Raw genomic sequence first — 25003 nt, forward strand, 5'->3', positions numbered from 1 at the left:
AAAGCTCTTTAAACTGACTTAGCAGGATTCTTACCAAAACTGGGCTGGACAGGCCCAAAACAGAGCAGGCAATAAGGAAGGTCAAGGCCTGGTTGAGAAGAGAGTTCAGAGGAGCTAAGGAAGGTTTGATCAAGGACGGTCTTTGTTACCCCTTGTTATATGGTGTTTAGCTCATATGTTTCTTTAAATTGACTTTAAATTTTAGTTTCATGTATAGATTGAGGGACTAGTTATACATATTTTTTAAATATACATTAAAATAAATGCATAGTTATTCAAATTTTAAGATTGTTATACATCACCAAAAATCATATTGCATATCATCAGGAGTAAAAAATAGTCCCTCTTTATCCACCGGAAATACATTCTAAGAACCTTAGTGAATGCCTGAAGCCCCAGAGATTACCAAATCCTTAGCTGTAATTCTGGGTTTTTTTCCCCCATATTCCTTGCAGTAAGAATTTATCTGTTCTTCCATGTTTTATGCCCTTGTGCATCTTTGAGTCCTTCTCTAATGCTTTGGGGGCCATTATTAAGTAAAATAAAAGTTACTTGAGCCCAAACACTACTATACTAGGATGGTCAATCTGGCAACCAAAGACAACTACTCAGTGACTATCAGATGGGTAGTGTACACAGCATGGATACGCTGAACAGTGAGATGGAGAGCAGCATGATATGAAATTTCATTATGATACTCAGAATGGCAAGCAATTTACAACTTATCAGTTATTTATTTCTGGAGATTTCCAATTTAGTATTTTGGGACTGCTGTTGATTATGAGTAACTTGAACTGTAGAACTGCATTTTGGGAAATGCTGATTTTACTGGGAAATGCTGGCTTTCCAGAGGACCAAGGACATAGAATTACGGATGGAAATGCCATCTTCCAGCCTTGACCCGTGTGCTGGTTGATTACTTGTGGGAACCTCTTGAGGTTCATGGAAAGGCTAAAGATATTTTCAGGGCAAAGAGAGGTGGGTGCAGGAGTGAGGCCAGGTGGGTCTAACTCCAAGTTCCTGGCTCAAAGACCCCCTACCTCCAGATGCAGAGTTGGACCTGCAGAGAAGTGTTCAAGCTGTGCTCCGGGAGCTCAGTGCCCAAGCCCCCGCCCTGCAGAGCAACCAGGGTAAGAGCCACTAAGCAGGCAGCAGCCATTCGCTTTGCCTCCCCCACCCCACCCCTCCATCTCTGCCCATGTATTCAGGAAGGATCCTGACATGGAGCCAGCAGGCAGGGGCTTCCAGCCTAGAGCCCTCCCCGCTGGAAACACCCAGAAACTGGAGGTCCACCAGAAATGGCTTCTCTGCTCCCTAGTGTAACCTTCCCACCAGCTGTGGGAGAGTACATTGAGGATCTGCCCTTCTCTTTCTTAGCCACCGTGCCTAGCTCTATTTCCAAACGAAACTCCCCTCTAGGCCAATAGAACTTCCAGAAGGTGGCTGAGACACGCATTTGTAAACCAGTCTCTATGATCCACATGCATATACTTTCTCCACATTTATCATCCTCCCCTCATTTTTGCCCCGGGAATTTGCTGTCCACTAAGGGTTGCAGAACAGAGTCCCCCCATATGGAGGAATCCACCTATGATGTGCACCTGGAGCCCAAGGCTGGCTGCAGGGTCAGTGTTGGGCCCCAGGCTCAGGGTCCTGCTCAGAGGAATCTTTTCTAAGAGCTGTCTGCCTTGCCTGGTCTTGCTGGGTTCCCCTGTCTCCTGGTCCAGGCATGTGGAGGTGGTCCCTGCATAAGAAGGTTGAGCGAGATCCTGGTAAGAGCCCAGTGCTGGTCCGCATTCTGCTCAGAGAGCTGGAAAAGGTGGGTTCTGGGCTTCCGGGAGGTAAACGGGATTGAGAGGGGCTCATTAGCTCTGTGTCCCCAGACTTGGATCATTTGTGGGGTCATATGCTTGGTGTTACCATGCATATGTCCCTCTTAGACTTTTAGATAAGCAATATTTTCTTTATGTTACCTCCCCCCACAGAGTTCCCTGTACCCACGCCCCACGCATACAGGGGCTGCCGTACCTCTGCTCCCTCCCCACCCCACTCCTCCTCTATCCTTTTTAACCCTCTTGGCATAATGAGATCTGCCTTCCACCCCCTCCCCTGCCCAAACTTGCCTCCTGTTAAGATGAGATGTCTGCCCCCACCCCCCCACATCACAGGATCTCCTGTTTTCCAGGCAGAAAGCGAGGACCTCCGGCACATCATCATCCCCCTGCTACACACTCTAATGTATGTGCTCACTAAGGTGAGCTGGGGGCTGGGTCCAGGTGGTAGTGGTGCCCCACAGGTGGTCGGGCGGAACACTGTCCTCTCCCCTCTCACCTAGTCCCTGCCAGGGGAAGCTTAGTCAAGCTCTCAGATTGCTTCCTGCACACTGGCTTGTAAGCTCCCTTTCTCTCCTACTCGGGGAAGCCGAGGCAGTGTGGAGAATTCATGGAGAGCTTCCAATAGCAGCTTGGGTTTGCTCATAGTTACTACATCACTGATCCCTACAAGAAGGAAAGACATACCGGAAACAGATTTTTAATGTCTTAGGAAAAGTACCCAGGAGCTGTGTGTAGTCTTGTGGGGTGGGAGGGAGTGGTGAAGAAGAGGAGGGGCAGGAAGAGCAAATCTGGAGCAAACCAGTCTCTTTGATCCACATGCATATACTGGGATAAGGATGGAGCTTGGCTCCCCAGCAAAGGCCCAGGCCCAGGGCACAGAGAGGAAGAGGAGGAAGGGGCGGAAGGGGAACCTCTGGGCATTGTGGGAGACACCTGTGGCATGCAAGGAGGAACAAAGGAGAATCAAGGAGTAACTCCAAGATTCTGAGACTGCAGAACTGCAGAGGTGTGCGGCCTGGGTGAGCAGAAGGGTTGGGAGGGGAGCTCACGGAGTGCAAGGAGATGAATTTCTTTCTTGGTTAGCTGGAGTGGGGCATCCAAGGGAGGTCTCAGATGCTGGGAGAAGAGTCTGGAAGTTGTGGATTTGGAAGAGAGCTGTGAGCTGAGTCTGGCTAGCACCTTCCTCCTCTCCCACCCACCCCCACCCTACCCAGGACCCTTCATGACCTAGAGTTTGGGGCACCCCAACTCCTCCCTCTCGTTCAGGCCACAGGCATCACAGAAGAACTCTACCAAAGAACCTATGCCTTCTGCACCAGGTTACTGACCCTGCCCACCCCCTACTGCACAGTTGCCTTGGACTGCGCCATAAGACTGAAAACAGAGACAGCCGTCCCAGGTGAGAGCCACTGGGCAGCCTCATCTCCCATGCTGCTTTGCAAGCACCACCCAAGGTCTATCCCCTTTCTCCACGATTCCAGGGAGCTCAAGAGTCTCAGCACCTTGCATGGGAGGGAGGGGATTGGGAGTCAGAGACTCAAAGCCTCATTGGCTGACCTAGTCTGGTCTATAGGGACACTGTACCAAAGGATGGTCATTGCTGAACAGAACTTGACGAATGAACTGTATCCCTACCAAGAGAGGTGAGTGACTCCATTATGATTGCTGCCTGCAGCCCCTTTGAGGTGTTGAAGCTCTCGTGTGATTGATCATGAGCAGGAGGACCAAAGAGGAGGCTAGATTGAAGTGTCCTGGCAGAGCTTGGTGGCCATGACTTCTGTCCTGCAGTGGCCTGAGCTTGGAGTTCAAGAGTTGTCAGGACATATCTTTTTCTGGAGTCCGTTGGAAGGAAAGGCCTCTGTTCTTGGCTGGATTCAAAGCAATCCTGCTCATGGGCAGAGGGTGCACCTGGTCCTGGTCCTGAGGCTACTCTGCAGTTCTACTGTTGAACCTCCATCCTGCCCTTGGCCATCATGGAGCATCAAACCAGCCAGGCAGCCAGAGGTAGCTCCAGAATATCCATAGTGTACGGGTTGAGGCCACAATCATGCAAGGAAATCTGTGTGCCCAGCCTTTTACATAGGACTGTCTACTGTTGGTGTTGGCGAGAGGGGTGATGACGATGGGGGTATGTGCCTCTCTCTTCCACTGACTTGACATTGAAAAGGTGCAGCTTGAGTTGAGGTTTAGAAAGAGTGCAGGGAGGTAGAGGGGGACCCAGAGCAATTAGTGCTGGAGAGGTGGGGTGACAGTTGAGTCAGAAGGAGGGTGTTCAAGAATGGTTTTCTGGTGTGTTCGGGGTGATGAGAGAAGATGGGTTGGTTCATTGTTCTAGCAGGAAGGACTTAGGGTCCCTCCCAGAGGATGACAAGGTCCCTGGGTCAGGATGCTGAGGGAGGGAGCAGGATTTGGAACTTCCCTTGACACAGGGCTAGTCCTGCTTCCTGTGTGAAGACAGTGGGCTGCAGCGGAGGGAACTAGAGCTGTCCCCTAAAAGGTTCTGTTGTCCTCACTACCCCTTATTGTCATCTCACTATAGATTTTTAAATTTGAGGCTCCTCTTTTCAGAGGAATTCTTGTGTTGTATGTGTGTGTGGGGAGAGGTGGCTCCAAGCTTTGAGGGTGCCCATCCCCAGTGGCCCCTCTCCCAGCTGTCCTCTTCATCAGTCCTGCCCCTTCCCCCACCCCCACCCTCAGAGTGTTCCTCTTCGTGGATCCTGAGCTGGTGTCCGCCTCTGTGTGCAGTGCCCTGCTGCTGGAGATCGAGGCAGCCCAGGTGACCCCAGAGGCCTGCATGCGCCACGTGGTTTCCCACGCCCTGCAGGCGGCTCTGGGGGAGGCTTGCCACGCTGGTGCTCTGCACAGGAAGCTGCAGGTAACTGACGCCCAGGCCCTGCGTATCCACACCAATCGCTCACTGATCTCTTCCTGCTTCTGTTTCATATCACCTTTCCTCCCGCAAATCAGCAATGAATACATGCTTACTAAGGACAATCTGAAAAGTGCAGATAAGCTAATGAAGAAAATAAAAACACCTCCACCCAGAAATAAGAGCCATGAACTAAATATTTTAGTATATTTCCTGAATAATAATAACAGTAATTATTATGGCCACTGTTTATTGGTTGTCTATGGTGTTCCAGGCACTCTGTTAAGCCCTTTCGGTTTTCTCACATTTTGAAATTCTCCTAATGGATGCAGTTATCATCTACACTTACAGATGGAGACACTAAAGCAACAGAGAAGTTGATAACATTGTGGTCATACAAATACAAAGGGACTGAGCTAGGATTTGAACCTATATCAAGCTTCTATTTAAATTGCCTCCCAGCCCCCACCCCCACTCCTTTATAAAAAAATTAAGATATTAAACTCTGTAACAGTTTTATATAATGCATATGTCTCCAGGCACATGTGTATTTATCTTCCTATGCCATTGAAAATATGCCGCGAAGAAATATTTTCTTTCTAAAATATGAACTTCTAACAGTTGCACAATATTCTCTCTTGTCCTGTGTTGTTATATTTAACCAACCCCCCATTTTGGTTGTGGCACATTTGGTCTGTTCCCAACACTTATTTATTTCCTAGCTTTTCTCTGACTCAAACTTGGCCCCTATATGTGGCCCAAGAGATAAAGTAGGTTGGAGATTTTCTAGCCAAGGGTTAGCACCAGGTGTTGGATCTTGGGTGGTGGAGGACTGCTGCCTGTTGGGGTCACCTTTTGTGGGGTGGTGGAGAAGACTGGGGAAGGTTGGATTCCTTGACAGTTAAGGTTGGGAAATGCTAAGATTTGGGACAGTGATGCTGTTGCTGCAGGAGGGGCCAGGCACCCAAAAGAAGGATGCCCTTAAGGGTTCAGCTGTTCCCTACTCAGCCTGCCTCAGGAAGTGGGTATGTGTTGGGGCTTGCAGGGGAGGCTTCAGTTCTTTTTTTCCAACTCCATGACTCAGGCCCTGTTTTGCTCATCAAAATGCATTTGATGGGCCAGGCACAGTGGCGCACTCCTGTAATTCCAGCAGCTCTAGAGGCTGAGGTAGGTGGATCTTGAGTTCAAAGCCAGCCTCAGCATATTAGCAAGGCCCTAAGCAACTAGTAAGACCCTGTCTCTAAATAAAATACAAAAAAAAAAAAAGAGAGAGAGAGAGAGCCGGGGATGTGGCTCAGTGGTTAAGTGCCCCTGGGTTCAACCCTGGTACCCCCCTCCAATGCATTTGATGGGTTACTCTTCCTACTGTTGTTTTCCATATGAAATTCTCCACAGCCTGAACCCTATACCTTGGATCCTTTGGCGGATCCTTCCTTTAGGTAATGTTGTGTCCCTCCTTAAACCATTGCAGGCCACAGACTATGTCCCCATAACAGGGTGTGAGGGGTAGAGATGAGTCTTGGTTGCAGGCAGCACCGGGCAAAATGCTGCAGGGCAGGAGTGGACCCTAGACGTCAGGTCCAGGTGCCTTTGACTGGCAGCTCCCACCCAGCCCTCAGGAGCAGAGACAAGGTGCCTCGTGGGGCTGGCATGAAAGCTGATTGGGTGGATGCGGGGCCAGGGCTCAGGCTCTGACGTCCCTCCACGCAGGCCAGCTCCCGCCGTGTCCTGGAGCACTATTTCCACGCAGTGGTGGCTGCAGTGGAGCAGATGGCGAGCGAGGCCAGCCCAAGCCGGGCGGGACACCTGGAGAGGCTGGAGGATATTTACTGCTCGCTGCTGGGGCCGGCGGCCACAAGGGGACGCTGCAGCGGTAAGCTGGGGACCTGCTGGGACACTTGACGGCAGGGGGCGACCGAGAGCAGCGCTGTACCCGCCTGGAGTCAGCCAGGATTTGGCAGCGCCAGACAGCGCCTGTCATAGTAGCCTGTGGATTGATAGGAATGCCCAGGGACATGGCAGGTCCTGAGCTAAGAAGGTGGCTCATTCGGTCAGGATAACTCGCAAAATCTACAGAGGACCTACTACTATACACCCCAGTAGGAGTTCCAAGCATTTTACATATATTTAAATATATTGCATATATTAAGTCAACCAATCACAGTAAACTTATGAATTAGAAACTATTATTCACCATTTTTACAGAGGAGAATAGTGAGTTAGATCATAGTTACAGAGGAGAACAGTGAGTTAGAAAATCACTAAGCTCATAAGTGGCAGAGCCAAGATTCAAATCCAGGCAGCCCAGTTCTTCACCACTGCATAGGAATAACAGACAGATGTGATGGTGGGAAGACATTCTGCAGAGGATCTAAAGTCACATCATTTAGATCCCATGTCATAGACTGTTAACCTGCATGCTTCCTCTCTATGTGCATGCTCATAAATCAATGGCATACACTGATGGGGGCAAGCCCCAAGTCGATGGGGAAACCCAGAATAGCCCAGAGAACCCAGAATATGTGTTTTCAGGCAGTTGCAGGATGATTCTGATGTGTGTCCTGTTGTTGCGGGGCCACCCAAAGTATACATGGGAGGCGCCAGCCTGCATGTCCCAGAACACATGGTCACTCTCTGGGCATGCATGGTTACAAGGCACAGCATGAAGGGCTGGAAACCACTGCCAGAAGTCAGTGTGCCAACCCTGGGGCTTGAATTTGACCAACCCCCAGTTGGATGGAGGCTGCAGAAAGTCAGGGCGAGGCGGCAGGAAAGCCCCTGCCTAGACTCCATCTTCCCGGTTTTCCTTTCTTTTGTTTTGCTTTAAAATTCTGAACTGCCTCTGATCACAACATGGAAATGGGCTGCTCAGGGAGCCTCCCTCCTCCTGCAGCTGGAACAAATCCTGTGGCCAACGGTAGGACTCTCTCGTTAGGTTCCACTTGCTAACACTCCACATCACTCTGCTTTGATCAGGAGAGATCATCTGGGCCACACCCATCATCCAAGCCACATCTGGTGACACCTGTCTCCTACCTAGGCTTGTCCTGTGCATCTGACTGATCAGCCAGCACCCTGGTCCAGACCCTGCAGCTGTAGGGGGCAGCATGGGACAGTGACAATAAGCAGCACAGTGTCATAGATGAGAGCCAGGCTGCTTGGGCTCAAATCTTTGCTCTGCCATTTACCATTGTGACCTTGGGCCAGTTACTTCACTTCTCTGTGCCCTGGCTCCTCCCTGTTAATTGAGGATTATGTTACCTGTCCCCCAGGGTCGTTGGCACGATCCAGAGAGATGCTTACAATGTCTGCCAGGTGAGTAGAAGAGCCCCTAGCAGGTAGGAGGTGCTGGATGAAGCTTGGTTGCCCTCCCCTGAGGAAGTTCACAGCCTCATGAGGGAGGGGGCCACAGCTGGGTAGGAGTTCAACAGAAGCAGCCGAATCCTAAGGCTGCAGGTTAGGTGTGCCCAATGTGTACGCAATGAGTTCTGCTCAGAGAGAATGACCACCATGGACCACCGCAGTGATCAGAAGTTATGGAAGGAGGGGCAGGAGGGGGGGTTGGCCCTTATTTGATGGGGCCTCTTCGGCATGACTGGCAGGAGCAGAGGGGTGCATACAACCAGAAGCAGCTCTGAGAGATCGAGTTCTTTCCTGCCTCACTGGATGTGTGGGCAGGGTGTTTGAAGAACAACAGGAAAAACCAACGTGACTATCACACGGTGCCGAGGGCAGGATCAACAATAGAAAAGTCTGGAAAGGACTGTGCTGATTTGCGAAGGGCCCTGCAGCTGAGCTGGGCAGTTTGTAGGACACAGGGAGCCCCTGAGTATTCTTAGGCGAGGAGGTGACTGCAGCATCGGGCCCTGGATGACCTGCTGAAGGCAGAAATGGAAAAGCAGACCCCATAAGCCCAGACACGGGCCAGAGAGGGTCCCTACCACCCCTCTAGGCTTCTCCACAGGAGCTGGGCAGGTGGAAAGGGTGGAGGAGAAACCCACGACCCTCCTCTCTGTGGTCCCCACAGCCTGCTTCTTTCTTTAGGTGATCCTCTCCAAGACCGGCCACCGAACATCCCTCTGCCCAGCCCCTACATCACCTTCCACCTGTGGACAGACCAGGAGCAGCTCTGTACGTGCCCATGTCTCTGACCAGCCCCCCTTGGGAGCTGGCTGGAAACAGTGGTGTGTGTGCTTATGTCTGTGAGTGTCTGTGCACACGTCTTTGTGTGTCTGTTTCTGTGTGCTCCTCTGTATGTGTGCTGTGTGTCTGTAAGCCTAGCTCAGTGTTCTCTGTTCTTCCCCAAGTCGTTCGTTGCATGCACCTGGAACAATGACACATTTTCTCCATGTTGGGATAGCTCAGGGTTTTAGCCACTGGTCTCAGAACATGCCACTAGGCCATGTTGATGCCAATAGACAATGTCCCCAAGAGAGAGGCTAGCACAAAGCATTATGATTCCCAGGGCTGGAGGGGACCTTCCAGAATGACCTGCTTGTCCAATGTTTCCCCTTCACTCTGGTGTCCCCCGTCTTGTCTCTTTTCAAGCAAAAGAGGGAGGTCAAGGATGTATGTTTTGGTGGGAAGTGCAGGGCTAGGGGACGGGGTTCAGATCCTGACATTTGATTTTGCATGCTTTTGGGTCATGCTGTGCAAATGTGCTCCTCACTCTGGGCCTCAGTTTCCCCATGTGTGATAAAACAAAGATAGATTAGAAAAGCTCGAAAATCTTCCCTGGAGCTGATGGTATCCTTCTGGAAGCTACAGGGAATAGAAGGTTGGGAGGGTGCCAGACTCAGCTTAATTCAGGAGGTGCTGGGTTAAGCTGATTTCTTTAATGCAGGACTTCTCAGATCCTTTAATATCTTCACTTATGGGATTCAACCCAAAGGGACAGAAGTGTGCAGGATTCTGAACCTTTGTTCCTTTGTAGAGCATCTTGTGGGCTTCTTCAGCTGAACAGGGTTTGAGAAACATGGAACCTTCATGGCTTTTCTGGCGAGGGGCCCTGCCAGCCCCAGATGCCCTAACCACTCTGACACTCCTCCCTGTGCTCCCGTCCCAGGGAAGGAGCTGGTTCTCTTCCTCCGCCCGCAATCCCAGCTGCACCTCAGTGCTGACCTGGAGGCTTTGGATCTGCAGGGCCTTGGGCCAGACCGGGACTTGGCCCGGGTGTCCATGCTGTCCACTGACAGTGGCATTGAACGAGACCTTCCTGTGGGAGTTGATGAGCTCCCTGCCCCCGGCAGCCCGGAGACGGAGCGGGCCGGCCTGCAGCGCAAAGGGGGCATCAAGAAGCGCATGTGGCCCCCGGACTTCTTGATACCTAGCAGCTGGGATGGGCCACTGGGGCTGCACCGGAGGACGGGCAGGCCCAGTGGGGACGGGGAGCTGCTGCCTGGGGTCTCCCGGCTGCACACGGCACGGGTGTTGGTGCTGGGGGACGACAGGATGCTGGGGCGCCTGGCCCAGGCCTACCACAGACTCAGGTAGGGCCCCCAGGAGGACGGCTGGGAGCTGAGGTGGGTCAGGGGCATAGGTGGGCCTGGTGTGTGCAGGTGAAAGATCAGAGAGGAGCAACTGAGGGTCAAAAGGAGAGGTCTGGGTGGGACAGGGGACAGACACAACATAGCACACCCTGTGTGCAGCCATCACAGAGCACTGCTGATCCCCATCACCACCCTGCCTGGGAGTCATGACTGCACCCATTTCACAGATGAGAAAAACAGAGGCTCGGGGAGCTGGTACAAACTTCCAAAATTCCAGTAATAATAAACGGCAGAGTCATATCGGTTTCACGCCAGCCCCCTGCCCTGCTCTTACTGTCTGTGCTTTGCTATCTACTGCCAGGAAACGGGAGACTCAGAAGTTCTGCCTCACTCCCAGACTCAGCCTGCAACTCTATTACATCCCCGTGCTGGCGCCTGAGGTGACTGCACTCAGGAGGGACGAGGGGACCATAGAGAAGGAGTGGAGGAGGGCTGGGAGCCCGGGGGGTGGGGGGCGAGGGGAGCTGGGTGGGCAGAGACACATCTGCAGCCTGGCATCTCCTGGCTCAGGAACCAGAATCACCAGCCTTAGAAGGTAGAGCTGGCAGAGACTTCTGATTCAGAAGTCACAGGTTTGGGGGTGCCTTGGCGGGGTGGTGGGGGGTACATGTGGCCAAAGACAGGTTCTCTCATAGTGCCAGTCTGCACTGGGTTTCATTTTGTTTTTGCAAAGGAGTTAGTTGCAAGCTTCTCCTCAGACGTGAGTGTCCCTCTCTCTGTCACTCTCGTGTGCACACACAGGCGCACATACACCCACACACCTGGATTCCTGAGATCACTTGCCAACGTGCCTGGCAAGTGATCCTTGGCAAAGGCTCTTCCTGCTTCGCCTGAGCTAATGAAGAAGAAGATTAATTTGTCTTTGCATTGTGTGGATATTGAGGCCTGGAGAAGGTTAAATGATTGACCTACATTCATAAAGCACAGGCCCTGGTGTCTAGGGTCCTCTGACCAGCCAGGGAGGGCCTAACAGGTCTGTCCCATCCCCTTTTCCCCAGGAACCCTCAGCATCCAGGCAGCCGGAGCTGGGAGAGCTGGCTGCGTTCCTGGGCCGCGCAGACCCGTGGTATGAGAGCACCGTCAACACCCTGTGTCCCGCCATCCACAAGCTGGCTCAGATGGTAGGGGCGGTGAGGTGCGAGGGAGGGAAGGGCAGAGGGTCTGTGCAGAGTGGGAGACAGAGGAGCCAAGTGGAGAAGGAGGGCGGGATGGAGTGGGAGGAGGTCCTTTGGACATATTACACTTGACCCTTGACCTCAAGAGACTGTCTCCAGGGTGCTGAGGAGGGTAAAAGGGAATGCAAAGAAGAGCCCCCTTCAACCAGTATCTGGAAAGACACTGATTTTGGTCCAGACTGTTACAGAAAAGGCAAAGTAAAATATCCTTTTATAAATGGGTAGACCAAGGATAGCCCTTCTTTGGTGAGCTTTCTAGGATCATTTTTCTGTGATTGTAACAACCAGTGTTTCCTGAGCACTTACAATGCTCTGAGTACTTACACCAAGAGACTTGCTCATCCAATTCTCACACCATGCCCCAGGTAGGTACTCATGTCTCCAGGAGAAATTGTTGCTATAACCCCATTTTACAGATCAAGAAATTGTGGCATGAAGAGATTTGATTACTTGACCCAAGCAATGTAAATGAGTAGTGGTGTCCCACATAGAACCAGGCAGGCTGACTCTGAGCACATTCTCTGTTAAAAGAATAGACCATTCGTCCATAGCCTAAGTATGTCTGGGAGTCGGGAGAGAACTGGCCTGAGAAGGCCTTTATGTATTCAGAGTTATACCCTTTTTATTGTCATAGATGTTGCAGACTTTTTTTTTTCTCTTTGTAATTTACCTATCAGCTATTTGCCTTGCACAATTTAACATTTTTGTGTAGACAGACGTTTCACTTTTATTCTTTATGGCTTCTGCCTTTGGGGCCATGCTTTGAAAAAACTCTGCCAAGATTAAATATTCACTGATAATTTACCCAAAACACTTTTAGTGCCTCTATTCTTGCATTTCATTAATTAGCCCGTCTGCAATTAATTTTAATGATTTGTGTGAAATATATAATTTTTGTGGAGTTTTTTTTCCCCCAAAGGTTTAACCAGTTGTTTCTAAAGCTCTTAATTGCATAAACCATCATGCCTCATGCATTTGATATGCCACATTTATCATTTATAAATTCTTACATATGCTGGAGTTTATTTCTGGATACCTATTATCTTCCGTTGATCTACGCAATTCTGTACACGTTAACACTTTTCTATTTTAATATCTGGCAAGGTAAGGTTACACTTACTCTTCTTTTACAAAATTTTTCAGATTGAGCTTGTTTATTTATCTTTCCTTATAAACTTTAGAATTGCATTTCAAGTTTTAGTTTTATTTTCTTAAACTCTTTTGGGATTTTGATGGCAATTTAGAGGAGAATTATCATCTTGAATGTATTAAGTTTCCCCTCTCTGGGATATAACTCTTTATTTATTAAAAACCTCTTGTTTATCCATCAGTATAATTGTAGTTTTCATCACAGAACTTTTGCCCATTTTTCACGAAACTTATTCCTTATGTTTGATAGTGTTTCTTGCTGTTGGGAATAGTTATCTTTCTCCCATTGCATTTGGGAGAACCTATTTCTAATATAAAAGGAAGTTATTGATGTGTCGAGATTGTTTTAGTTTTTTTTTTACATTTATGGTAAAAAACATGTAACATAGAATGTATCACTTTACCCGTTTATTAATTAGTTAATTAATAGATTTAGAGAGCTTCAGAGCTCAAAAACAAAAAGATCACATGGTTCAACCTCTTGTTTTCCCTTGAAGGAAACTCAGGCCTCAAAAATGAGTAACCAATCCAAACCTAGAATCCCAACAGGCTCTTTCATCTTGAGTTATCTGTGAAAGAATCTTCCCTCTTCCCAGCATCCAGCATGGCGCCTTACATCTTTAGGTGCTCAATATGTCTCTGTGGAATTGAAATGGAACAGATTTCCTGGGGAGATGGAACTCTGAACAAGTATATTTTGATTGGTGGTCAGAAAGGTTTGGAGTGTGTTGAAGGACCAGAGGGGTTTGTCCATCATAGAGTGTATGTGGGGGCTTTGGAATGTGGCACCTCCTACAGTATACTGGAGGGAGATGGCTCAAGATATCCCCACCCCCACCCCATAGCCTCCTTGCTTGGACACATCCCGGACTGTGGATCCATTCATCCTGGATGTCATCACCTACTATGTTCGCATGGGGACCCAACCCATCTATTTCCAGATATACACAGTCAAGGTAAGTCCCCCCCACCAACAGGGCTCCCAGGCTACCATGCCAGCCTGCAGAACCCCAAGACCTTACCACCTAAGTATCCTGGCTCTAGGGAAGCACTGGTCACCAGGCTGCAAATCATGAATGAACCCAAATACTTTTGATTGTCAACTTTAACTTCTTAATCTCTGGATGAATCTGATCATTATTAACTTCCAAGACCTCAGATCCAAGCAGATGGCTGGGAATCAGGGACCGTCTGCTCTGAATTCTGTTTTCCAGCCTCTGGTCATGAATTCCCATTGCTCCAAGGCTCTCTCATTTTCTCCCCCATGACACCTCGCTTCAGACTCCAGGAGACCTCTAGATTGCTGTCCATTCTCACATACACCCTCCCCTGCTGCCCCACTTCCTTCCCCGCTAGTCAATTTGTCATCTGAACCATTCTCCTCTGGTCCCTCGCTTTCTTTTCCATGCCTATTGACTATTCCAATGACTATTCCATGACTATTCCAATCTTCCGCCACTTTCCTCAAAACCTTTCATTCAGCAAAGGACTTGTCCACCCACTCCACTGAACAAAGGGAAAGGGAACTATTAAGTCCCCCCAAACTCCCTACCCACACCCAGAAATACATCTACACCCATCCCATCTTCGCAGACTCCTGGAGTGGATGTGGACCTCCTCCTCCAGTTCAGAATCCCTCACCTATTCTCTCATCTCAAATGCTCTCACTTCCTCCTGGACCTTCCTCCTCTATCATTCGCTTTCACCTGTCCCTCACCATCATTTGGTCTTGGTAACAGAAAAGGAACAAAACAAACTTTGGAGAGTGGGGGAGGGGTACTGGGAATTGAACTCAGGGGCACTCGGCCGCTGAGCCCCCTCCCAGCCCTATTTTGTATTTTATTTAGAGACAGGGTCTCACTGAGCTGCTAAGCATCTCGTTGTTGCTGAGGCTGGCTTTGAACTCGCGATCCTCCGGCCTGAGCCTCCGAGCTGCTGGGATTATAGGCATGCGCCTTGAGCCCATTGATAATGAAGTTCCCACTTATTTTCCCCTTAAGGGTATGCATAGCAACAGGGCTTGGTAGGAGCAAACTGGAAGTATTAGACTGTTTTCAGGTCTCTGTTTTATCTCTGACTTTCTTTTCCCCTCTCTGTCTCAAAGTTCCACACTTTGGGTGGCATTCAATGGTGAAAGAATTTGACCTAAATCCTTTAATTCCCAGGATTACCCAGTTCTTATGAGCTGATCCAGGTAGAAAGGACCTATTTGGGGAAGGCTGTGGCTTTTTTTTTTTTTTTTTTTTTTTCTCTCTGCTCTAAGATCATTGGTGTTTTCTTAGTGGCCCTTCCTACAGAGACAACAGAAGTGGCCAATACACTTGCATCCTGGCTTTATTCTGCCCAAACCCTTAAAGCTCCAGCCCCAGGAGGCACATGGTCTGAGCTCCGGGGTGCAACAGGCAGCACCACTATAGAATGGGGACTCCTAAATCCCTCACCAGGAGGGAAGGAGTCTCATTGCCATCCATCCTGCTTGTCCCCATCAATCCCTTCTTTTAGCATCTTTACTTAAAATTCTGTTCCTGGCTCCTGCTTTGTTTTGCAGATTATTTTAAGGCTCTGTTTTAATTCAAAATGTCCAGATATGTTTCTGGTTCATAATTGAACAGGTTTACCAGGAGATATCATGAAAAAAAAAAAAACAGAGAGAGAGAGAGATGGCTAATAATTCACATAAGGAATAAAGACATTTGAGTTACCCAGGGCCTTTCACATTCTAGGCAAGCCTTCTACCACTGGACTACATCCCCACCCCCTTTAAGTTATATTAAGACTTGTCATTGAGGTGGGTTTGTTCAGATAGTATTATCTAACAAACTTATACTTATCTAACAAACAGCTTAGTACTTATCTAACAAACAGCTTTTGAATTTATATTATACAGCAACAGGAAACAGGGATTATAAAATACTTCATATTCCATTTTTTTCTTTAATAAAGGACAACTATGAGTTAGCATTAATATGACTATTAGTTTTTGTTGACAAAATCTCTATGTATATATGGCATATAACATGTTGTTTTGCAACGTGTAAGCATTGTAGAATAACTATATTGAGATCATTAACATGTGTTATCTCAGGGGCACTTGACCACTGATCTGCATTCCCAGTGCTATTTTGTATTTTATTTAGAGACAGGGTCTCACTGAGTTGCCTAGTGCCTCACTTTTTGCTGAGGCTGGATTTGAACTCAAGATCCTCCTGTTTCAGCCTCCCAAACTGCTGGGATTACAGGCATGTGCCACTGCACCTGGCTTACCTTTGAGTGAATCCACACGTTCCCTAGGTCTGGAATGCCATCTCTCCCCCACCTCACATTCCCTCCTTCACCCCCCACCATGACTCTCCCATCCTATATAAAACTGCCCTGACCTACATTACTCTCACCCCAGCTGGATTGGATACTGCTTCTCCGTGTCACCTTAAAGTTCTAGGCGTGACTCTAGCATGTCATCTACTGATCTGTAATATTCCTGCAGAATACATCGATCCTCACCCAAAATAGGCATCCTTTGAAATAAGTAATTGTCCACTCATCCTTGAATCTCCTGTATTACGCGCGTCTATGTGTAGATGTGCATGGAGTCGTGCATGCGCACTAAAGTAAATGCGAGAATGTGTCGCTGCGGTCCTGGGGGATCAACTGGTGGAATGAATGTTCAATTAGAGGCACTATGTGCCAGTAAAACATTCGTGGCTGTGCCCTCTGGTTCCTCCACTTGCTGGCTTTGAGATCAAGGGCACCACTCCCTCTCCAAAATTAATTTTCCCCAAATTTAAAATGGGAATATAATCTTCACCTATCATAATGTTTCGGTGAGAATTCAACTGAGTAGAAAAATATAGTAAAGAGATGGCAAAGATGAGGGCAAGGTGGTGAACATACAAAAGATGCCAAGACAGTGTGAAGAACTTAGATTAGGATCCCTGCTTTGCTACTTGTGACCCTGGGCAAGTTTAACAACTCAGAGCCTGAGTTTTCAGACCCCTCAAATAAGGCCAAAGACCTACTTTCCTGGATGGCCATAGGGATTAAATGAGATCATGTGTGTCAAGTGCCCACCAGAGGGTCCAGTACAGAAGGGTCTCCCAATGAAAGAAATTCTTGAGCCCTCCTGGGTTTCTATCCCTTGTTCCTTCATGCTTTTGTGCTCCTGTATTCAAAGGTCCAATCTACCCACAGTCCCCCAGCAAACCACTGTGATATAGTCTTGGTTATAGATATGTCATCCCAGAGTGCAGTTGGGGTCACCCTGCTACTGAAAACCTAATTGATATTTGCCTGCCTCCCCATTTCACATTCTAGAGAAGGTCACATGCCCTGACATTTCTGCAGGCGCCTGCTAACTGATACCTCACATCCATCTCAGCTTCCAGCTTCCTATCTTACTGAATTTTTATTCTTCAGTCTGCATCCTGAAGTAGATCTTTTACTTACTGCTTCCCTGATTTTGACCTAAATACAGGATTTAGGTCCTTTCCTGGAATTCCAAAAAGCAAAATAAAACACAATCATCTCACAATGGCAAAGGAAATAAACATCTTGTCAACACAAATACCTTAAAACTAAAGCTTTGGCATCTCTCGGTACCCCTCAGCCCTGGGTCTGGAGAGTTCTGGTAGCTGCTGTTTGCTGGCTTGTTGCAATGAGGGAGAATGCCCACCAGGGGGAGCCATGGGGCATCACAACAGGCTGCTAGGAAGAACCTAACTCTTGAATTTGGGCTCCTGTTCCAGGATTTGGGGGAGGGTTCCCGAAAGCAAGACTCTTTTTTCTTGAATTGGATGCTGGCAAGAAATGAGAGTAAGTCAGTGAGTGACTGGGCTTCTCAGCAATTTTTACCAGAGAGGCTAAGAAGTCAGCTAAAGAATTGTATTGCTGGCATGGGGGGCAGCGGGGTGGCTGCACAATGTCCCTGTTTGTGTCTGTATTTGGACATGTTTGTGGAGTGGTCTGGCTTTGTCTTGACCCATCATGGTCATGTAGCATGGCTTGCATATTGGCTAATGACATCAGCATCCATGAAGTTGCTAATGGTCAAGAGGACACACCATGGCCTCTCTCCCAGCCTTAAGAGGCTTCATTTCTCCTCTCCACATTCCTGTCCTCAAAAAATCCTTGGTCACTCTTTCATGTTGTCCAGACACCCTTCCTCTTCCCCCAGCCATCCCTGGTCCTCAATGTGAATTTTGTCTCCCACCCTCCCTGCCCCTTTAGACGGTAGTGGTTACTAGGTAGTTTGGGTTTTTAGCCATAGTTTCTTCCAATATTTATAAAGATTCATATGCTCCTTAACAACAGAGACATGATTCGAGAATTTTGCCTTTGGATGATTTTGTCATTGTGAAAACATTCTAGAATGAATGAATTTACACCAGTCTACATGGCATCTTGATGTGCACTTAAGAAACTTGGTAAACACGAGATGTATAAAGTGTCTGCTGGCATATCAGGGCACGCTGATTTACAGGGAGCTGTTTCTTATTTATATGTAGAGGGAATACACTCTAAAATAGCAATTAAAACAGTGTAATATACAACCTAGTAGCATAATCATGTATAATCATCTTCAAATACTATATGCATAATTGTATGTATGATGCCTTTATATGACTGGCAGCACAGGGTTTTTTTCCGCCAGCATTGCCACCAGCATGTGAATAAGATGCTGTCCCATGCACTTGCCTCTCTAGGTGATGGGGATTTTTGAGCTCCATTGTAATCCTGTGGGACCGCTGCTGATATGTATCCTATTGACGACCAAACTATGGTTACATGACACATGGCTATATGTCATGTTGCTGTAGATAGGGATAGATTCAAACCCAGGTAGTCATTTCATGCAGCTCAGAATCTAGCATTGGGCAGGTTGGGTGGGGGACACCTGCCCCTTCTCTGGGCATCCTCAGGCTGTGGAGTCAGAAACAGCCTTCTCCATATCTCCTCTCTTTCTTCCCTCCCTCCTATCCCCTCTCCCTTCTCTTCCTCTCTTCAGATGTTTAGCGACCTGAGCCGGGACCCTACAGAGGACATTTTCCTCACTGAGCTAAAGGTGAAAATTCAAGACTCCAAGATCCCCAAAGGTGAGCATCTACTTCCCTTTTCCCAGAGGGAAAATGATACCCGCACACTTTTCCTCCCACCTCTCAGCCGGTGACACCACTTCATCCATCCTTGCTGTACCCCACACCTCTGCTAAATGCCAGGTCTGCCCTCCCCTCCCTCCAAGATCCCCCAAAAGGCAGCATGGAACCCACCCGCCATTTGCTGCCCTTCTGTCCAGGGAGAGCTACCTGGTCAATCTAGCAACTCAGCTATGGCCTCAGCAAGGGGCGAAGTCAGGGTGGAGGCTGGGATCTCACATCTCCTGCCTCTGCTCATTTTCCCTCAGAGGGCTTTTCACCCCGGAGGAGAGGTGTGACCGAGGGCCCCGGTGCAGAGCTCTCCATGTGCTACCAGAAGGTCAGTGTATGTGGACATGGCCAGGAGGGACACCTGATAGAACTGGCCTCAGGGACATGAGGTGGGGGACAGAGAAGCAGATGGAGCCAAAGGAGACTTCTTCCCCTTTCTGGAAGGTGCCACCAGTTTCTACATCTTCAGAGGGTTTTGCAAGTCCTGGTGGGTCAAGGTTCACCTTATAATTCAGGAGATGATGAGATCTAAGAAACAAGAGCGCTGTCCCCTGGCTCAAAAATCTCTTCCTCTCCCGTTGACCACATGCTTGCACTGATGGCACTGGGGTCTTATTCCTTTGGGACTGGGAGGCTGCCTGTGCTTGCTGGGGCTAGTAACACTCCAAGACTCTCTCTGCTGGTCCCTTCTGGGAATCAGTGACATGGACAAGAGGCTTAGGGCAGGTGTGGGAAGCCCAGGGGAGGTGAGACTGTGCATGTGAGGATGCATGGGGCGGGCACACCCGGAGAGCCCCCATCTGTTGCTCAATCCCCTCTCCCCAGGCCCTGCTCAGCCACCGACCCCGAGAGGTCACCGTTAATCTGAGGGCCACTGGGCTGGTCCTGAAGGCCATTCCAGCCAGTGAAACGGAAGGTGAGGAGCTAGGAATACAAAGCAAAGAAAGAGAAGGGATCAGAAGAGGAAAGGTGGGGAGAGAGGAGAGGAGAGAACCAAGCATTAGGAGCCAGGGGGAGCCAGGGGAGGGAGACCCCACATCATCCCCACCATCACAGAACCCAGGCTGGGTTGAGCTGAGCCCCATGCTGTGCTGTTTGAAGCATGGTCCCTGACCTCAGGTGACTTCCTATCAAGTACCCCAGTCTCCAGCACAGACCTGGAGGCTGCACCTCTGCATCTGGAGGAACCCAAGGAAGCATTGCTGGTGACCTCTCACCTTTGAATTGGGCTTGCCTGCAGGATGGGTTGTGTTGTTTAGGCATTTTGGATTTTTTTTTTTTTTTTTTTTGGACCAGGGATTGGACCCAAGGGTGCTTAACCACTGAGCCACATCCCCAGCCTTTTTTATTTTTTTGAAGCAGGGTCTTGCTAAACTGCCTAGGGCCTCACTAAATTGCTGAGGTTGGTTTTGAACTTGTCATCCTCCTGCTTCAGCCTCCTGAGCACTGGGATTACAGGAGTAATCCAGGAGTGTGGAAATTTTGGATTTTGAACACTGCTGCAAAAAAAAAATGGAGATAATAAAAGATACCAATGTATGTGCATATAAATTATAAATATTAGCTCTCACTGTGAGATCCCTGGTCTCCTGGAATAATGGGAAGGACAGCAGTGTGACTTACCAACCATTCCACGCATGTATAAAAGTGGGGAAGGGTGTTGTGTTCGACCCATGAACTCCTTTAAGCATGTTAACCCCATGAGATAGGTATTACTAGTATTACTAACTTTTTACTAGAGAGGAAACTAAAATAAAGAAAATAACTTACCCAAGGTGACCTCTGAGGAAGGGTCAGAACGGGGGTCAAACCCAGGCACCTTCACACTACATTCCTCACCACTGCTCCACACTGCCTTCCTAGGGTGGCCAGAACTCACTTCAGGGATGTGACCCACAGATGCTTCTAGAGATCACTTCTGAGCAAACAAGAAAATTCACTCCCATAGAAAGATACTTTGTTCCCCACTCTATTCCCTGTGCCCCACCCCATGTCCAGGTTCACAGTAGATATTCAGTGAACATTTGCTGAATAAATGAAGTGCTCCTTTACACACTAACATTTGTTTTAAAAATGAATGAATGATGCTGGGCGCAGTGGTGCACGCCTGTAGTCCCAGCAGCACGGGAGGCTAAAGCAGGAGGATCGAAAGTTCAAGGCCAGCTTCAGCAACTTAGTGAGGATCTAAGCAACTTAGCAAGACCCTGTCTCAAAATAAAAAATAAATAAATAAATAAGTGTAGGGGATGTGGCTCAGTGGTCGTGTACAGGTTTTGTACACATACAGAATGTGTGCTGTGAGAAAGTTTCACGCGTCATCTGCAAATTCCACTTGCCTAGAAGCGATTTTATCAGAAACGGACATTATTTCTAGAGTTTCTTCTTTGCACCAGATACCAAAAAAGTTGAGAATCTGTGATGCTTTTCTAAGAACACAATGCACAGCAGACAGAAAAGGGACGCTGTAGGATGAAAGCAAAGTCATTGAAAATTTAGAGACAGAGTCCTGGTACCAAAAAAAAAAAAAAATTTGGAATATTCCATAAGAAACACAGAATGAAAACAAATATTTCAGGCTGAAATGCTACTGAAGAAGCTAAGTCTGATCTTTCCTATTCAATTACCAATAAGGTCATCCGTGTGACCCTGGTCAAGTCACCTGCAACCTCTTCACTTCAAGAGATTTTAATAGAGTTAATAGACACTAATTTGTGTGCATATAGCAAACTATAAATGTTAGCCCTCATGGTTAACTGTATCCTTTCACAAATGTCCTCCCAGGACTGGTGTGGTGATGCCAAAACTTCCTTTGGAGGCACAAACACCTAAAAACCCTCTGTAGTTGGCAGGGAGGGATTATACCTGGCAGCAGCCACATAATTATGATTTTTGACATATTATACACTATTGAGAAAGTTGAAGAAACTCTCTCAACTCTTTGGACCAAGACCCACCTTGACCTACCTGTTACCTGGGCCAGGTGTTCTCTGAATTCTTAACAAGCCCAATAGTTGCAGAGAAGTTCAACAGAACTTTCTTCCTTTGAAAAAATGGGTGCAAGAAGAGATAAAGAAAGGTTGGTGGGTAGGGATTTGGGTCCATAATATGGTTGCTGGATCTGGACTTCCAGAACCCTTGTTGATTTTCCGAGAAGAAAGATGGATGTTGAGGAAGGCGTTGAGACTGGGTAGGACCAAGATGGAATCAGGAAGTGTTAGACAAGCAGGGTGTGGGAGGGGGCTAAATAGGGAAGAAGGGAGGAGGGTGGGTTTATGGTTGTCTTCTCAGGGACCAGAATCTCCAACTCCTCTGTTTCCCTGGACACTCATTCATGTCATCCCCATCTCATTCAGTTTCAGGGTTCCCCCACTGCCCCCCAACTGCTGCTCCAGTTATGGACCACACATGTCTGAATGTCAGTGTGACCGAGGTGGTCAAGTCCTCCAACCTGGCAGGAAGGTCCTTCTCTGTAAGTACAGGGAGGAATGGGACAGGGAGACAATGAGATGGGAATGGGGTAGGTGGCTGGGATCCCTGAGGAGAGCGCATCCAGAAAAGGGGAACTGGCTTGTTACCTTTGCTGCTGAAGTGGAGCTTCATACGGGAGATAATCCATTCTCCCATTGATCTGAAATACTGAGCACCATCTGGTACAAATAAGGCACTTGAAAATTTAAGGTAATGCCCTCCCTCTGCTGACTCTTTGAGGACCTAAGACTTCCCCAGACAGCCACACAATGCACCCTCATCCAGTCACCCCAGGCACTATACAGCAGACTCCTCAACAACCCAGTGCAGCCTTTGACCATTTCAAACCAGCTCTTGCAACAGTGTCACCCTACAGCCACCCTTGCCCCTTTACCTGGCCTTGATTGATACTGATAGAGACATAGGACCCATCCATTTTCTCTCTATCTGAACTTCACTCTCTATTCAGCCTGATCCTGGAGTCCTCTCATTATGTCCAGGTGTAATCAGCATGCTCCATGGTCAAGTTGACACCCTCAGCTCCCAGCAGACGCTAGCTTTAGATCAAGTTGCCTACGCAGCAGTCCGTATGCCCCTGTGGCTGAGAACTTCTGAAATAAATCCTGCATCCGTGTTGGCTAAGCCCTGGCAAATTCACGACCTCCCAGCTCACCCAGACCCTTTCCTGTCTTCTCAACTCCCTCTACCAGTGTGCAGTTCTTTTTTCTCTTGTTTTGAAATCTTTCTTCCTCTCTCTCCTGCTCCTTCTTCACATCCAGTAAAGATATTCAGGCCTTTTTTTTAATCCTAAAACCCCAAAGCAACTCTGCTGGGACCCCACTACCTCTCCAGTGACCTGCTGTATCACCTTTCTTCCCTTCTCAGTCAAGCCTTTTGAAAGATGCCTCTAGAAGCTTCCAGTCCCTTTCCAGACTTTTCTGCCCAAAACCATCTCCTTTGACTGTGGCAAAGTCACCTCCCTGTTATCAAAACCAATGGTCACTTTTCAGTCCTTCTGTTTCTTGAACATTTTTCAAGATAAGGTCTGAACCCACAAACAAAAGTTTCATTATTTATTTGGGGAAATACAAAAATAACACAAAGAAGTAAGTTCACTAGTAGTCCCAATACCTGGTGTAGGATGACATTAACATTTTCAGGTGTAAACCCCTAGCCTTTTCTTCTATCTATTTTTACATAATTTGATAACTGCACTACATAATGGTCTGTAATGATGTTTTTATTAAAAAATATACTAAAGCCCTGTGTATGTATCCTGATGGCACCTTCTTTATGTCGTTAAATATATTTTGTGTCCTTCAATATATTCCATTCAAAATTTATCATATGGTGGTTATATACGCCTGAATAATTATGGAAATGATTTTTATAGGCCATTCCTGGAAGTGCTCATTTTTCTTTATCCTAGGCATATTGTGAGGAACCTCCTTAGGGTTAAATATGTGCTAAACATCATGGATATGCCTTTTTAAAAATATCTAGTAGTGAAATCTTCCAGTTGAAAGACATCCATATGTTAGAATTTTTCATGTACTTTGCCAAATTGCTCTCCAAGTTCCACTCATGGTTGTATGTGAATGCCAATCTCACAGCACAATCAATATATAAATTGATTTGATTCATTTTTGCAAATCTGATTGTCAATTCATTTTTAATTGACATGTCTTTACCAATTACTGATTGAAAGTTCTCTTATATTTATTGATAATTTATATTTCCTGTATTAATACTGTCGTGTACCTGTTTTATGAGGATGTTAACCCTTTATTTGCCCTATATTTTGGAAATGCTTTTCCAAGTTTGTTGTTTAATATTTTTTTTTTACCTAAAATAGCTTTATGTTTTGATGTAGCAAAATTTTCCAATTTCCTTCAATCATGTTTGCTTCTGAGATGATTATCCATGACCTATGTCTGACATACCATAATTGTGTACACTACTAAGAAAGAAACAATGTTTCCTGAACTAGGAATAAGGCTCTCTTATCACACTGATTGCAAAAATACTTCCTAATTGTAGAAATATTAAAATATGGGAGGGGGGTGTAGAATTGATGAAAACAACATGCATGTTCCTTTCTTGTAAAGAAATATTCTTTATTTCTTTACTCATTTTAAACATTATAGTCTGAGTTGTACATTTACATTCTCTGTCATTACTGGGAGACTAATCTTTCTGGTGACTGGGTTCATTGATCCCATGGTAGTTCAATTCCTTGTTTGTTTCCTGAGTTACGTGTCATATTTGTTGGGGATTTATCTGTAGCAAACCTGGGTGGGAAAACTGTCCCCCCTAAAAAATTCTGTTTTCTTTGCTCTTGCTAAGTGCCCCGGTGATATTATTGGCTAAAGACCATCGAGTTTCTTTCCTGCTTGGAGGTATGAACTGGCTGGGAAAATAAAAAGCCTGAAAATAATCAGTAAAGAATAAAAGACAAAAATAGAAGTTAGATCTTAAAAGGGGGGGCACCCTGGTGGGTCTCCCAGCCCTGATAGGAACTGGAACTGACCAGCTGAAAAAGGCCTCAATCCTTTATTTAAGGGGAAATATATCGAAAGGTTTTAGTGTGGCAGGCGTCTTGAGGAAAACAGAAGAGTGGGGGAAACAGATTTTGGGGGCTTGGCAGGTTACACCCATCTCCGGTGGCTGCATTCGAACCTTGGGCTGTGAGCTAAGGCAGGGCACCAGTGTGATCTGGGCTTTCTCAAACCAGGGAATTCCACCCAGCAGTTCCCAGAAAAGTAGCCTTCCTGCCTTATGTTGGCTCAAACAAACCCATAATTTATACATGGCTTCC

General features: G+C 47.5%; 1 protein-coding gene across 5 annotated transcripts in view; it reads left to right on the top strand.

Moving 5' to 3' along the window:
* Positions 1 to 25003, top strand: part of Pik3r6 (phosphoinositide-3-kinase regulatory subunit 6) — a 59244-nt gene that overhangs the window by 25679 nt on the left and 8562 nt on the right. For 2 of the 5 annotated variants that reach the window (XM_027946828.2, XM_027946827.2), the window contains 16 exons: positions 1047 to 1130; positions 1728 to 1819; positions 2186 to 2254; positions 3102 to 3234; positions 3409 to 3478; positions 4533 to 4710; positions 6415 to 6577; positions 8749 to 8835; positions 9770 to 10193; positions 10555 to 10633; positions 11252 to 11374; positions 13423 to 13533; positions 18579 to 18666; positions 18975 to 19045; positions 19543 to 19633; positions 22071 to 22186. In XM_027946828.2, the coding sequence (XP_027802629.2) occupies positions 1047 to 1130; positions 1728 to 1819; positions 2186 to 2254; positions 3102 to 3234; positions 3409 to 3478; positions 4533 to 4710; positions 6415 to 6577; positions 8749 to 8835; positions 9770 to 10193; positions 10555 to 10633; positions 11252 to 11374; positions 13423 to 13533; positions 18579 to 18666; positions 18975 to 19045; positions 19543 to 19633; positions 22071 to 22186 (1979 nt within the window). Of the gene's footprint in view, positions 1 to 1046; positions 1131 to 1727; positions 1820 to 2185; positions 2255 to 3101; positions 3235 to 3408; positions 3479 to 4532; positions 4711 to 6414; positions 6578 to 8748; positions 8836 to 9769; positions 10194 to 10554; positions 10634 to 11251; positions 11375 to 13422; positions 13534 to 18578; positions 18667 to 18974; positions 19046 to 19542; positions 19634 to 22070; positions 22187 to 25003 lie in introns of those variants that run through there. The other 3 variants (XM_027946830.2, XM_027946829.2, XM_027946831.2) reach the window with 3 other exon arrangements.

This window comes from Marmota flaviventris, chromosome 17 (assembly GCF_047511675.1).
Source record: "Marmota flaviventris isolate mMarFla1 chromosome 17, mMarFla1.hap1, whole genome shotgun sequence".
Lineage (NCBI taxonomy): Eukaryota > Metazoa > Chordata > Mammalia > Rodentia > Sciuridae > Marmota > Marmota flaviventris.